General features: G+C 36.8%; 2 protein-coding genes across 2 annotated transcripts; one reads left to right on the top strand and one right to left on the bottom strand.

Annotated features, from left to right (window-relative positions):
- Positions 1-1154: 1154 nt before the first annotated feature.
- On the bottom strand, positions 1155-1970 carry LOC113679991 (dynein light chain Tctex-type protein 2B). The gene has a single exon (XM_027196983.2). It carries the CDS (start codon positions 1818-1820, stop codon positions 1305-1307), a length of 516 nt encoding a protein of 171 aa, XP_027052784.2. The 5' UTR covers positions 1821-1970; the 3' UTR covers positions 1155-1304.
- A 2600-nt stretch (positions 1971-4570) lies between these two features.
- On the top strand, positions 4571-16206 carry LOC113679986 (lysine-specific demethylase RAD23A). Its single transcript, XM_027196979.2, has 12 exons — positions 4571-4771; positions 8001-8082; positions 8556-8635; positions 10199-10249; positions 11000-11061; positions 11473-11594; positions 12125-12189; positions 12678-12740; positions 13766-13844; positions 14268-14392; positions 14651-14833; positions 15193-16206. The coding sequence occupies exons 1-12, from the start codon at positions 4706-4708 to the stop codon at positions 15298-15300; spliced, it is 1086 nt and encodes a 361-aa protein (XP_027052780.2). The 5' UTR covers positions 4571-4705; the 3' UTR covers positions 15301-16206.
- Positions 16207-16460: the final 254 nt, after the last annotated feature.

Genomic DNA, 16460 nt, shown 5'->3' on the forward strand with positions numbered 1-16460 from the left:
GCACGTCAAGGGTAGAATCCCTGTTAAATAACTCGCGTCTGGGAATATTATTTCTGTCTTTGATATTATTCATGCAGAAATCTGAGTGCACACACCGCCTGACTTTTCACGAAATCCTTTAATCGGTACTTGATTCATAGATATTGATATCTATGACCGACAAAGACATTAAAATTAAAAATCTAACTCGCCAAGTTTGGAGAAAGAGTTTTTTGAGTTTCAAGAAAATTATAGGTTGGGTAGACAAGCGGGCCCCTAACCTTTTCTGTACACACCAGCTAAATACTGTGTTTATCGTGAGATATCATTTATATAATGGAGTACTGTATGCCATATGCGATACGGTTTCTCTACTCAGTTATTTGAAAGTTGTGCGAATTCATTTGGAAAATATCTCCCGCCCGTTTTTTTTATAGTATTATTTATGCCCGTGTCAACCTAAGCTGACGAATTCGAATAAGCGACCATGGTCTGAGTTCAAAACTTGAAGAATCTGTAATAACTAACTGCGTTTGTAAATATTTCATTCTTACTCTACCCTAGAGACTTCTTGTTGTTAGCCAGCTGTGTGACTGTAAGAGGTCTGGGTTCCAGAATGGCAGACGGCCGTGAGAATTCTCATTCGAGTGTGCAATTCGCGCAACGCTTGAAAAACTCAGATTATATGATGTGAAATAATCATACTAAATCGATGCTGGACTTTTTTCCCCAGTAGAGCGCGAAGAAAATTCAAATGTTATACCTATTTGGTATTATTTACCGAGGACGTGGGCGTGATATTTGATTCATGTAGATTGAAAGGTTTTCACTGTGATTATTTTCATTCCAAATTGCTTATTTCAATAAAAAAAGTCAACAAATTAAACGTTGGAGTCAATAATTCATATTGTTTAATATATTTTAGTTCCTGACAGAGGAAAACAGAAAAATTAATGAAATGTCACCATAAGAACAGCGGAGAAAACAAAATTTGCCTTAATTCATTAAAAAGAACAGTTCAGTCATGAAATTCAAAACTATCTTTGTTATTTAAATTTACGGCTTCGTTCACCGAAACTTGATTGCAAGGGATGTTTTATCATTTTCACCGATTTTAATATGATAATTTTGATATTTTTTTACGACCCAGCATGGAGATAACCTTTAAAAAGGTAAAATCATAAAAGAAAATTTGCCATCTATCTATTTCATTTGGCTTGAGACTTCGGTACGGTTACATAGATTCATGATCATCACTTGCTGTTTAAAGCTTTAATCCATTCAGCCTGACTTCTACAGTGTTCTTCATCGCTCCAAATGTCACTTCACTCTTTTAGAACTCCGAAAACGATAGCTACAGCAAATAAAGACGCATTTTGAAAAGAAGAAGTCGAAAAATTATCTCTGAAGTCATTCCAAAGAAACCGACTAGCCATCAAAATACCTTGGCCACAGTTCGATCCTATACTGACGCTACATATCAAACGGAATCTCTCCATTCCTAGATTCTTTACTCGGCTTTTAATATCCTCTGACAAACTAATGCAGAGAACCCTACAGGTATTGGCGTCATATAATTGAGTGGATAGTTTCTCCTTCAAAATTTCGTCCATTATTTTCTTGATTTCGTGCGTGTAAAATACGCTCTGTCTCCGCTTTCCTTCGACCGTATTCGCCATATTGTGTTGTTGTGTTTTCTTTCCAAGGTGTTCCTCCATATCTTCTGTCTCGTTTATGCGAGGGGTTCTCTGTTCTGTTGTAGTGTTTTTCGTGGAATCGTCAGTTCGCAAGCTTTTCTCAAAGATCCCAAAGTGCTGACCATGAAATCTGGCTTTTTGCATTGTGAAGCTTAAAATATAGAATCAGCTTACTAATTTATCCCTAGTCCTTCATCAACGAATCAGTTCAGCTTCAATTAACCTTCCGTTCAAAGTAAAACTTCGCAGCAGTGGTCTCCTTCTCTAATTTTTGACTCTCAAAGCAAAATTAACCTTAGCCCTTCGTTTCAGGATGATAGCTTAATAGTGGGTGAGAAATTCGTAAAGTGAGACTGTGTTTTTGCTTTTCTTAAACAACAAACCATAACAGGAGATTGAACTGATCCATAAAGGTCTTGATGGCAGATGTTCCTGTGAGCCCATCTCCATGGAAACAACCTTTTGTTAATGAAAAAGAAACATGCTGTCTTTAGAAAGCTTTTACCAATGCTGTCTTTAGCAAGCTTTTACCAATATTTCGCTTATAAACCCACAGGCGGCCCAAGCTCCAGCTGTAAGATGAACATCTTGCACAATAACAGTCATGGCGGAATTATAAGAGTTTGTATGAGAATATTTACGACTGCTCTAAGGAATGAAACGATACGTCGAATTCTCAATGAAAATACCTCACCTTACTTTCACAGCGTATCGCTTGTTATCCGACCGTTTATTTTGATGAAAAGTACCCATTTTAGCGAGTTGTCCATTTCGAGGTTTCCAACTTACATAAGAAAAGCCCATTCCGCTGTGACTGTTGTTGTGCAAGATGATCATCTCACAGCTGGAGCTTGGGCCGCCTGTGATAAACCCAATGTTATCCTTTCACTTGAATTGGGCCAAGAATTCGCTGTTTTTCTCACAAATTCCATATGCGTCCGGTCATAGTTCTCAATTTTCCCTGTGTGTCAGTGTTTTAGGGATTTATATTTTTTAATAAAAAAAAACACCACTAGGCTGTCTAAAAATTTTATATGACAGGCAAATAAATTTTTACTAAAGAAAATTATTTTTTTTAAAGGAGGATTCTCAATGTATTCAAAAGTAATATATATTTCTTTAATTGCCATTTATTGCTTTAATGGAATCGACCATCATCAGGATGGGCTCCTGCCATTATGAGCCACGAGCAAAGCAGTCGGGCGATCTTTTTTTTTATAGCGATCATGTTATATGTGTTATGGTAGTTTTTATTTAGCCCGCTTATAACTGGACCAGAGAAGGAATTAAAACATTTCCCTGTGTGCCTACATAAGCTATAGGCCAGAAAAAGAAAAATGTAAAGGTCATCGAACAGATTCTCATGGTCGAGGGAGGAATCTGTCATATATTTTCTTTTCATCTTACAGGCAGCTGCATAATGATATAATAGTTTTTAAGTTTTATTTGGGGGCAGCTGGCCATATTTAGAAGCTTTTATATAAATTTTTTTATTTCAACAACGACAACAATGATTGTCAACAACGAGAAAAATAAATTTTTTTGTCGTTGTTGACAAGGAGCTGATCGGAGGGGATAGCTATGATGAGGATATTATACGGTTGTGAGAAGATGAGAGAAAATAAAATTCATATCTTCGAGCTAACGAGTAATGTTTCTTGTTATCATATAGGCAATAAATACGTGGTAGATTGAAAAGAAACGTTTTCAAAGGCGGGTTGTGACGTAGTTGCTTAATGTGACCACTCGTGTTGCATACACTCCGATGTATAGTGGTCGTTTTGATTCTACGAGTGTCTTAGTTCCACTGAGGTAAAACACTCCCGTCCATATAAGAAATGGGAATATGTAAGGGTGGTAGCGCACTACTGATCAGTAAGAGGATGAAGGAAAAACTGGAATTCCAGCTTAACTCCACAAATGTAACTAAATTGTTGTCCACAAACAGACGGGCCTGGGAGTGGAGTGCCTCGTCTTTAACTTAACGCAAAGCGTAGAAATAAGTTGTTATGGTGACTCCAATATGCAAATGAGTCAGTCACTTACTCATTAAGATGTAGACACGGGCCTAACGCCATCGTCCTAGAATAGTAACCGCGCATAAAAGATAGCCAGGTTTGTTACAGTTTATACTTAGCATTGTTGCTTCAAATACCACCTTTCGAGTGAACAAAACATATTTAGTTAAAACACAACCCAATATGGTAAATCGCTTCGATTGTTTACGATCTAATGTGGGAACAGTCTAAATTTATTGGCTGGTTGATTAAATTCAATTATCTTTCGTAAACTTTGGCGACTGGATCGATCAGTAACACTTTGGCGGATGAAAATAACCCTGTACTTTTCTGACTAAAGGAAAACACGAGTAGTTTACTACCACATATCTTTAATTTCAATCAGTGAAAATACTTGCGGTCACACAACCGAAAGATTTTGATCACAGCGTCTAAATTTGATGAATTTTGCTAAAGGAAATTTGATAAACGCAGGATAATATTTTTTTACTGTATTTGTAGATCGCCTGAGGTATGCTTTGATTATTCTTCGGATTTGGATGGTTACCATCATTCTGGATTCCTCCGTGAATTTCCGGAAGCTTTCGAGCAAAGTCACGAAGTTAGACGGAACGAACCTCGTGACTTCGGTCACTTCAATCTCTACAACACACATTTGGCTGCAAGAATACTTATTGCAAGTTCACAGACGAATTTCATTTGTCCACAATTTTGGCAATAGATATTCGATGATAACTTTGCTCCGGGTCTTCCTTCTAGTGCTAGTCTTTTCCGACTACACCCAACCTCGTGCCCAGTCTACCAAAAACTACCCATAACCCTACGGGCCCCGCATAGCGCATGCGAGGTACGCGTAGCCAACCTGATGACGTCATGTTGCTGGTTCTTTCTAAGGATTACACGCTACAAATGCTTGTAGTGCAGTATTCCAAATTTCTTCGATTTCCTTGCTCTCAGCCGTTGTATTTTACCGTCGGGGATCTAAATCTGTTGCAATATTAGAGAAGAACCATGCAGATAACGTTTAAAACTCTCCAACAACAAACTTTCAAGCTTGAAATAGACGAGTCTGCAACGGTACGTTTGACAACCTGATCGATCACGAGCAGGTCTCGGTCTTTTATTCAATTTTCAGACATTTACATCGATTATAGCATTTTTCTATCTTTTCTCGTTATTTTTGTTTGTAGTGTTTGCTATGTCTACTGTGTTTCTATTATCCTATCTTTCAGTGCATTTGGTTACTTGAAGAGTAAATTACTTTTTCAAATATCGAAATAAGCTCTCGACATATTTCTTAACCACTTACTCAAAGTGTCGACTCTTTTTCTAGACCAAGTACAATTTAAGTTGAGCATTAAGAGGTCCTGCTCTAGAAGTAGGCTTTTGTCTCTATAACACGTGTGATTGAGTAATCGATAATATTTGTTTACTGAAAATTCTTTCACCTTTCATTATACAAGTCGCAATGGTATGAAATCAAAGAATTTTTAACTTCCTGCCAGAAATGAATGGGAACTGGCCGGCAGGCTATGGATTAGATATTTCAACTTATAAATTGTACATTTTCCTATGGATTACATCTATTTTGCTTTTCTCTCTTGTTTCATGCCCTTGTAATCACTTAATTATCACCGAAATACATGAACTTTGTAAAATAGTCGGGTTAATTTTTTTGGAAACTTGTGTGTTAGGTTGACTAATTTTTTTGATCATGTAATGTGAAGAGTGTTGAAAATAAGTAAGTGAAGATCATTAACCTGACAATCTTTTGATCGCCTGCCATGACAATAACATATGTTGGAATCTTCACCATCTGTCCTTTTGTAACAATTGTGGGGAATATTCAGTAGAACTGTCAGGCATGTGAAAACACACCTAACTTTGATTGCAATTTTTGAAGTTCACTCTAGTTTTCAGCATGTTCTTAATGTAAGCACATATCATTGAACACCTGGAAAGTAATTGAATCATACAGTAGTGTTATCCAAGCCTGGAAAGTTGTGAGAGTTGGGTATGAACTGCTTCCTGTGTAAGTTCGTACGTGGAAGTCTTTTGAACAATACTTTAATACAATTTTTTTTAATCTCTCAGACCACACTTTGTATGTGCAACAAGATCAAATGTACAGCTAGATGTATGAGAATTTAAAAGAATTGTTCAGATTAATTCCTCCGAGAACATTGTGCCCCTCTAGGAAATATTTTCTTGAAATACTAAGTTGTAATCTTAAGATGTACAGTCATAGGCTTTTTCATTTACTGCACCAGTATTAATACATTATTTGCCCACTGGGAGGTTCATATTGGAAAAAAACTGTGCCCAAGGTACAAAGTCCCACCCAAGGCTATAGGCTGAGAGTGGTACTCAAGACAAAGGTCACAGTTTTTCCCAATATGGACTAACCTAGGCTTAAAACATAGGAAATGCAAATTTAAGAGAGAGCAAGAGGTATGCTTTAATTATTCTTTGGAGTTGGTCTGTCTTGAGTACCACCCTCACCCTAGGACCTCAGGCGGTACTCAAGACCTCGGGCACAGTTTTTCCCAATACAGACAAATCTACATGTAGGCTTAAAACACAGGTAATGCAAATTAAAGAGAGAGGCTTCACTGAAAGATTTTAATTTGTGTAACAATAAATGCGATTTAAAAGGCTTCCAAACAAACTTTGAAACATTTTTTTTACAAGTATCTGTCACAATCAGACAACTGCCAATTAGAGAGTGCTTAAGAAAAAAAAGTGCATGTACACTATTAAAAAAAATGTTACTGGTTTTGGCCAACAAACTAAAGTTCAATGACTGTCGAACAATATTTTCCTTAACAACATTTAATGATCTTATGGTAAGAATTATTTACCTCCATCAATGATTAATGTATAAAGGATACCTCTGCTCAGTCAGGAAATGGCAAGGAAAGTATTTGTGTGTAAATTCAATGATAGGTTTTGAAGCTGTGTGAGCTTGCTCGTTTGTGTGTTGTTATGGCATATGTAAATTTTTCCACCAAAAAAACTAAAGTAAAATGAGACATGTTCATTAGGCCCAAAAGGGAATTTAATGCAGCTTTTTCTCATTGAATTCCTTTGGTTCTTGCTATGCAATTTAAGTTACAAATTTATTTCCTAAACAATTTTTGCTGACAATCAAAGTGATTTAAGAGAGAGCAAAGAGAAGATTGATAAGTTATAATTCTGCTTGATTTGATTAGAAATACTTTGCTTGAAAGTGCTGGCCAGTTGGCAAAACAAAGTGTATTTATGAAAAATGACAAAGAAGCTAGTGATGCTCTTAGCAACTCACAAAAGCATTGCTTTGCCTGTGAGCAGAGATAGGAAAATCTGCCTCTTCCCTCTGAGAAAAAAGAATAAAGAATTTTCTTCAATAGGATATGGAGAGGTACAACTTGTTGAACACTTTTAAATCTAAGCTGAAGTCACTTCTTTTTGAGAGAACTTCTAGTTGATATACATTGGTTTAATAGATGTATATAATTTAAATAATGTGTTTTAGGCCTTTCTTTTTTAGATGCATTTGTTATTTCATTATTTAACTTTCAGTATTATAGAGTGCTGTTGGATACTTTGTAGAAATGGCCCCATATAAATCTTTTATATTATTTATTCAAGCCTGTAGTAAAACATGGGTTTAAAAAAGGCTTGCCATTAAAATTTTTTGCTGTGAAACATATTTGAATTTCATAAGAGGAATTTATTTTGGTTACTGTCCTTTCGAGAATCTGCTAGTACTTTCCTATGGGATCAATGGATATTTTTGTTTTTGTAAACCAAAGCTTTCAATATGTAAGAATTCTATCAGTTGTTTCTGACAAGAGCTGCAGTCTTCTTAGAGCTACCAAAGGTAGTTGACAGCTGTGGAAATCCACACATTCTTTGTACTTTGGCTGGCTGCTCTATTGAGATATTGATCTGATTCTTTGTCAAAAAATGGTCCATCCTTTCACTTCCAAGCTCTCGTAATTCATTCTCCTTTCTACTATAAAAATTATTATGATGTTAGTTCTGAGAATCTGGCATTGGATGCTCTAATAATCCAGTAATTTACATTTTTCTTAATCTCATCACTTTACTGCTTGATATTGGATATTGTATTGATATTGTAAGGAGAAACTCTCTCCTGGTCACTTGTGAGAGTTAACTGGTTCAGAGGCCACCCTCCTCCCACGTATTTCAGTAGTCCAGTGCAACACTTATAATAAGGCATTTGTACTCCACAGTTTATACTGTAGTCAACTTCTACGTTGTTGTCATGTGGAAATTTATCTAACAACCTTGTTGCTTTCAGGTGGCAGATCTCAAAAACCAACTGGAAACTGAGAAAGGAAAGGATGCTTATCCCAAGGCTAGCATCAGACTTATATATGCTGGTAAAGAATTCTGTATATTATTATTATGACTGCTAGTTGATTCTCAAAAAATCATAAGACTTGGCAGTTGAAAATCATGATAAATATCAAGTGGTCAACTTATATCAGTTGATAACTATTTCATGTGGGTGATTGATATTGTTGGTATCATCCAATTACATTAAACTGATAACTTCTTGCTAACCAAGCACAAGGGCTGTACTGAGGAATATTGGCCCAAGTTAGTGACAGTACAGGCTGAGCATAGTAAGGTCGGTATTAAAAAAAAACTCACTTGGACCACTTCTTTATATTGAATTTGCTAGCTGTTGTAAAATCCGGAATACACAGCATATAACAGTTTTCATGGAAATGGTCTGCATGGCAAAATACCAACCAGGACTATCTTTCCTTGATCCCCTTAAGCAGAAACTTATCAGCTTGTGTGTTTAAACTTAATTATTTTTTTCATTGAAATATCATTTTTTTTTCAGGGAAAATATTAAATGATGACCAGCCAGTATCAGAGTACAAAATTGATGAAAAGGGTTTTGTTGTCGTTATGGTAACAAAGGTGAGCACCAGTCTCTTCTCTAAAACATCCGAAAGGTGCTGTTTCAGGGGTTTCAAAACAAGCTGGTGACGGCTGGGAGTTCAGCTGGCAACTTGAGGACATGTCATTGTTTTTCTGGTCAAAATAATTAACTTTTGGATGTAAATTACCGTATTCATCCGTGTATAAGTCAACCTTCTATGACTGAAAAATCAGCCCAAAAAATCACCCTTGACTTATACACGACCTGACCCAAGCAACCCAAGAAATTAGCATAACAATTGCCTGAAGTCCATTAGTAAAACCTAGTTTACAAAACCAGTTCTAATTGTTTTTGAGTTTTGTCAATTTTCAGTGCATCCTTCATTAACAAAAAAGTTTGAAGTAATACATTTTATGTGGCTAAAACAGAAACCTACTGGAGCTGATTTCTATTGTATCTTCTGATCTGTAGAGCAGACATTTTTCGTTACAGCTTCGCTGCTGTTTACAGTACTGAACTCTCGTTTTCATTGAATGATTGCAGCAGCTTAGTGACCTGGCAAATGCTGTTTTCTCACATGGTCTTGTTTGTTACGCACATGGACCAATTATGTTATTGTAACCAAAGGCTTGTAAGGCTTGTTGCGTGAATATTGTTTTCTTGTTGTTAGCAACCAGAAAAGGACCAATGAGATTGTAAGTACAGGTTATCTTAGTTACCAGTGCTCCTCAAATTTGTAGTTTCCAAGATGGCGGTGTTTTCATCAAGTGATCCTTTGAAGCTCTTCGGTGTTCCTTTGGTCTACTAAATCTCCTTTCAAGGTGCTCGTGTATGCTTAAATCATGAATTGTGGTGATATAAACAAGTTCTACGAAACTTCACAGTACACAGTTACATTTTGCTCTGCAGTTTTTTTTTAATTCACTGTGTTTTCAATACATTCCTAGAAATAAAAGATCAAACATTTGGGAACTTTCTATCGGTCTGAATTTTTCTTTAACTAGAAATGATGAAAAATCCGATTTTTGATGTTGAAAATGGGGGGTCGACTTATACACGGGTTTGGCTTATACACAGATAAATGCGGTAATGAACTTTTCACAGACACCTACTTGTGCAGAGTCTGACGCCTACTTCAAATCATTTTGAAACCCCTGCACATGTTTATTTTGTTCACAGAGTTTTTGTGTGTAATTGAAATTGTGTTGAAAGAAAATGGGTCATTTTAGTTATATGTAATGTGCTATATATGTATGTTGTATTACTCAACGTGCTTTGATAAGACATTGTAAACGTAGTTATACTTTCATTTGTGCCTGTATTGCTGGTGAAACTATTAGATGTATTATATATTTGTTTTATCCTTGATATAATTATTTTTGTACCTGCTATTGTGGTAATTAATTACTTTGATACTCACTCTTAGGGTTTAAGAGTTAATGGGGTTTTTGCTTTAGAGGCCCCCTCAAAACAAGCTATTCAGCCATAGTGCAAAATTATGAAAAATGCAAATGGCTGAAAAGTTTTTGAGAGAGTGCTTAGATATGGCACATGTAGTGAGTAAGTCAGACAAACCGATTCTGTTCCACCTCATATTTTAGCCAAAGGCTGCACCCGCTCCAGCTCCAAGCCAACCTGTAACAACACCTCAGGTAGGATTTTGTTCTCTCCCAGGAATTGCCTCTTTTCAAGAGTTTTATGTACCAAGAAGTACTTGTCCTCTGCTTGAAGTTCAATGTTTTCTTTGTGCCAGTTTGGCAACCTTAAGTTATTGATAGAGATGGAATATTGTTCACCGAAAAAGGAGAAAATGATAGTTTTTGTATTGTTACTTAATGGGCCACAATGCAGACTCTACAACTTTTCCTCAAAATAGTCAACAAAATGACTGCCTAGCTGTTCTACAACAATGTACATGTAAATCAAATATTAAAAGGCATACTACTTTGCTAATTAAGGTGATAATGCCAACTTAGACATAGGAACTGAATGGAGTGTAGAGGATATTTTTCTATAAATGTTTAACTCACCACAAAATCCAGAAAGGCCTTGATAAATAACCAGTGTTATTGTACAGCTTGAAACATGACCACCATAACAAATTAGTGATTGGTTTTTACAACAATATAAGGGCCAAATTTTTTTCTGCATGGCATGGCAATGAGAAGCATTGCCACTGGGAGTGTTTAGTGACTTTATTTGTGCTTGGGTGTTTTCTTAGCAAGTATAGCTCTTGATTTATCCAGATATGAATATGTACTTTATTCTAGGTTTAGTTTCCCTTTGCATTGAATTTGTAATCATTGTCTGCCTGATACCTTGATGAAGAAGCATCTTTCCTAGTTATTGCAAAGTTCAAAAGCTTTTTGTCTGATATTTATTTGCGTTTATGACCTTGATAGCCCACTGCTGCAACAGTCACAGAAAGTACAGCAAGACCTGCAGATGAGTCTAAGCCTGAAAGGTGAGGGTATCTTTCTTTGGGTGAGACGTGCCTTGCAGTTTGTACTGAAGTACTGAAATTTTATTGAATTATAATATTTATTGACATTGTAGTAATTTGTAAGCTGTGTTTGTCAATATGGTTAGATTTATTGTTCTTGCCTGTTTTGTCCAGGGACTCTATGCATTTTGAGTTGGCTGTCAAACTTGAGACAATACATGCCAGCTGTTGTATCAGTTTATTTTAAGGGGAGGGATTAGGTGGGTTCCCAGGTGGCCACGATACACTTCTGTTGAACTACTCCATACACATCCATCTAGACTGTCATGCTCTATGGTCAGCACACTCACCTTGTTAATTCTTCTTTATTATTGTTGTGTGTAAAATGTCTTTCTCTGACCCTTTTTTTTTTTGTGATGGAACTCTATTTAGCTCTGACACTGATAAACCCAAAGTTACAGATGAGCCTGAATCAACAACAAGTCCAGCTGTTTCTACTGCTGCTCCATCATCTAGCTCGGATCAAGTTTTGTCCACTGCTGAATCAACTCTTGGTACGCCAGTTAGAAAAAGAACCAAATGTATAACTAGGATTTAAGATGAAATTCCCTTGCACCTCAGTTCTTTGACTGTAAAAATTAGATCTCAGTTCTCAAAATTTGAGTTTGAAGGGTCCAGTCACTAATTTTAGAACACCAACACCTGTAATTTAAAAGTTTGTTGCTTTTCAAATCTTGGTCAAAGTTATAATTCATGAAAGCAGCCAGTACTTCAAAAAGATGTATCATAGAATTAATTATTTTATTAGTTAGAACTTATGTCCATTTGTATTTGATTTGGGACTATTGAAATGTATGGCTAACCTGAACCTGAATGGATTAATTCATAGCGATTGAAGTGGGTGAGCACTTACCACAGACCTGCTTTGGTGGTGAACTCTAAACCCTTTAACCACTAAGAGAGACAAGCATCCAATTTATACTTAAAAATTACCTTTAAATCAAACATGAAGCTCACAAGAATAGAGGAAATGATCACCAACTAAAATTCTTACGCTCTGCTGATGTTTCCTTTGCACTTGCAGTTACTGGGCAGGACTATGACAGAATGGTGGATGAAATAAGTGCAATGGGATTCGAGAGGGAAAAGGTGAGTCTTAAAATCGTTTACTGAGTATACCACTATGAGTCTAGTTGCAAGGCATAAATTTTGATTAGCCTGTTGGTATCACAATTGGGAATAATTTCAAATCTTTTTATATCAATACGGAGTTCTCAGTGCATACAGCTGTTTTCAGAAAGGTTGTCAAAAAAATTGGGCACAACAACCTCAAAAGGTTATTTGGGTATCCAGTTATCAATAAATTTCAATAAGTGAAACAAATAAATTCTCCAAACTTGGATGCCTCATCCATACAGTAACGTTTTCTCAGATTTCTGTGAAATTTGAGGCAAAGGAAGCTTAACCTGAAAATTACCCACATTCCTTTCTAGGGTTCTCATGTGTATCTTCATGCTTTCCCCTGACAAACTCTCTTAGAACAGCTGTTTGTATGGTTCTATGTGTACTTTGTTGTAGCATTCATCATCCCTTCATTTATTTGTTAATGTTTTTATTTATTTGTTTTTCAATGGCAGGTTAACCGAGCTCTCCGAGCAAGTTTTAACAATCCAGACAGAGCTGTGGAGTACTTGATGAGTGTAAGTGTCTTTTTCTGTAGGCATTTCATTTTTGTGGCTACTGCCTCCTAAAGGAGGGGAAATTACATACGTCATTGGGATGAGTTAGTGAGTGTAACAATAGAATTCCTATCTTGACCCAATTTTGGCCCAATGTTTCCTGGTGTTACTTATTGTTTGTTGTTCAACATTTGCACTTGATACACAGTTGAGCTCTTTCCTTTGGTGTTTCTGGCCTATAGACACCATTACATTTCCAGTTCTTGAAGTAAACTACAGAAAACAGCAGAAGATGATAAACATCTGACAATCATTTCAAGATTGTACATGATTGAAAAAAAAAGTTTGAGAAGAGAGCATTTTACGCTTTGAATCAGCAAATTATGCCAAAAAAGGGGCCATAGAATTTAGTATCTGAAGGTCATTACCTGTTAATGTAGTTATTGAACTGTGACCTAATTGGTTATTTTGAGTCTTCAAATTACAGTAGGGTGTGACATGTAGCTTTTTTTTATTAGACTGGTACAATTTTTTTAAATCTGAAAATGATCACACTGCCTACTACATAAGACTCAAGGGTACAATTGTTGAAACCAAAAAAATAAAATGAGAACATAAATGTGGCAGGAATTAGAGTCTGACAATTAAATCCACTTGAAAAATGAAGTCTGACTTGACCATCTATACTAGCATTTGGAATCATGGGTAGCAAGTAAAAAAATTGGAAATATTTAGAAAAGAAAAGTGCAATAAAAGAATGTTGTGTACCTGTCAAATTTACACAAGTCCTTTACTTCGGTGGTGCACCATTTGAAGTAGAAAGTGCCTGTGTCTGCTAGGTGAACAGAGTGCTTTACTGCAGGTGAACATCTCTGGCAACAAAAATTTCAAATTTGGAGTTCTATTTGTGGATTTGTGACTAACTTGTCAGTAGCCAATGTATTTAGGTGACCCATGGACAAAAAAGTTGAGCTTTTTTTTGAAATTGGGCATTATCTTTTAAGCATTTACTCAGAAACAAATTTGTTATTTTGTGATAATTTTAGGGTATACCAGAGATGCCCCAGTCCCAAGAACAAGACGAACAACAAGGAGAGGGTGGAGACGATGCACCAGCCTCTGGAGGTAAAGAATTATGATGGTTATGATAACCGTAATAGTAATGATGATGATTTTGATATCAATATTATTCACGGGGGAGCCCTCTCATCAAAGAACTCAGCATGAATCATCAGTGCATGTATGGGACAGAGTTGGAAAATAGTTGAGTACTGCAGGTTATTGAACAATTTCTCTGCCACTGATGTAGAGGGAATGGATGCATGTGCATGTAGGAGTGAGCTGAGCCATATACTCTTCAAATGATCAATTGTGTTGAACATCAATACCTTTTCCTAACATAAAGTACTGATAGCTTGGACTTCCTGTGCTCACTCCCTGAATTCCGTATTTTGAGACAATGGGTTCAGTGACACCCTTAATAAGTAACAGTTTTACTTCAGCAAATGGGACAAGCAAACCGCTATTGTTATGTTTTCTGTATAAAAGGTAACCTGGATTTCCTGCGCTCGCACCCTGCATTCCTTAGCTTGAGGCAGCAGGTTCAACGAAACCCTCAATCATTGACACTTTTACTTCAGCAAATGGGACAGGAAAACCCACAACTCCTGCAGGTTAGTAGTTGTATTAGTGTTGTGGGTCAAGACTCTAACCACAACAGGTAAACACCTGCTGTACATGTGAAATGGCAAACGGCCATGAGGTGAACTTCAATTGTCTTTTCTGTCACAATACTATTACAAGCTTTATAGTTATCAGTTTTCCTTAGCTATTCAAATCACATAACTTGGTGTTTTATGATTTAAAAAAAGGCTTTGTGTTGGAGTAAAGGTTATATCAAAAAGTGTTTGAAATATATCTTCCTATTGTAGCTTATTAGCCAAAATCAAGAGGAGTTCATAGGTATGTTAAACAGCCCCGATATTGGTCCTGCCCCTGGAGTGGGTTCACAGCCACCCCAGCCTGGCTCAGGAGGTGAACAGGACTTAGAAGCACCACCTGCTGAGGCAGGATACGTTAATGTTACACCACAAGAAAAAGAAGCTATTGAGAGGGTAAGAGTTGGGATTGTTGTATCTGCCCATTCTTGCTTCTCTTCTGACCCAACGTACTTTTAGTTTTTGTATTCTTTTCTGCCCTCCCTAACCTTAGTTAACCCATGTCCTTCTCTGTCCTCCTTCTCTACGGCTAGACCCCTGTACTTGCACGCGTAGTTTCTTACCCTCTCCTATCTGTAACTGCCTCTCTACAATCATTTTGTCGTTTTGTTTTTGGCCCACCTTTTTCTTTGTTGTTGCTCTGACAGTTCTGTCTCAACCTCCACCATTCTCTCCCCAGTACTCCCCCTTTGTGCTCTCATCCTTTTCACTTACAGTCTACAATAACAGGAACTGTTCTTTTCCTGACTCAACAGCTAAAACAACTTGGATTTCCAGAAGTTCTAGTTATCCAAGCCTATTTTGCTTGTGAAAAGAATGAGACGTTGGCTGCCAACTTTCTACTAAACCAAGCGGATGACTAAACCTAACCAAGACATGATTTTCTCCCGATCTGTTAAATTACAAAGTCTCTGATGTTTTGCATGTCCGAAAAGAACATTCTACTAAAATTGGAAGTTCATTTTCTCGCAGGTGGACCATCTTACCGGCCTAACTAATACTGCTTATCATAATTATTATTATTAGATATGGTAAAGCATACAATTATAATTATGGTGTTATTATTTTATTATTTGCGGTTGTTCGACTTGCTAAGTGTTATATTGTACCAACCCTTGTAATTAGAATGTATTCAGTGATTTTATTTCAATGATGTTCTTCCAGATGATTGTGTGGTCAATCATCCTACTCGTCTGAGTCTCAAGATTCATAGGCGTTAAAGTGAATAAACTACTGTAATTGATTCTTACAAACTTCCTCGCGATTAGATGGGAGTGCAATTTCTCGAGTCGCTTTGCTATGGAACATTGGCCATGAGCAAAGAGAAAGTTGGCGTGTATGTCGCTTGTGTTAGAGTCTAAGATACATCATGACATAAGCATTTACAAGCTGGGGTGGACACCAAATTCAGAGTTCGAACTCGGTACAATTTTGTTGCTTCAGAATTAAAGATTTTGTGATGTTGTAACCAGTTTGAGGATCTGCAACTGAATGCAGTTAAGAGACGTTGCCCAGTCACATTCATCGTTTTTAGTTTGGATTAATAGAGAGCCTGGAAGAGGAATATAGGGGCAAGGGCTCAATATGCTTTCCTGCCGCTGTGTTCCCTTGGTGGGACGAAATATCTGCTCCCCTCGTATTTCAGCTTCATTTATTCATGGATGACTAATACATCTTTATTTGTGGTGGAGTACACGTAGTTATGCTTACCCAAAGATCTCATCGTTACTGCCATAATTGCTTGGATTAAAATGGTTCTTGAGTTTTCCTGTCCGGTGTTCTTTATCTTTCTCTTATAGTATAGTTCGGATATAACGCGCGTTATCATTGGTTGAAAGAATGTGCTCTATCAGTGTACAAAGCGTAGAGCTGAGCTGAAGACGTCACGCCATCTGCCAAATTGAACGATGTCCGACCTTTTTCCGGGACTTCTTTCAAGCTTTCTTTTGTTAATTGATAGTGAAATTTCGGAACTTGCGAGCCGGCAAGTTGTAACAGAAGAACCAAACAAAGGTTTGTAGAC

This window comes from Pocillopora damicornis, chromosome 11 (assembly GCF_964200805.1).
Source record: "Pocillopora damicornis chromosome 11, jaPocDami1.2, whole genome shotgun sequence".
NCBI classification, from domain to species: domain Eukaryota; kingdom Metazoa; phylum Cnidaria; class Anthozoa; order Scleractinia; family Pocilloporidae; genus Pocillopora; species Pocillopora damicornis.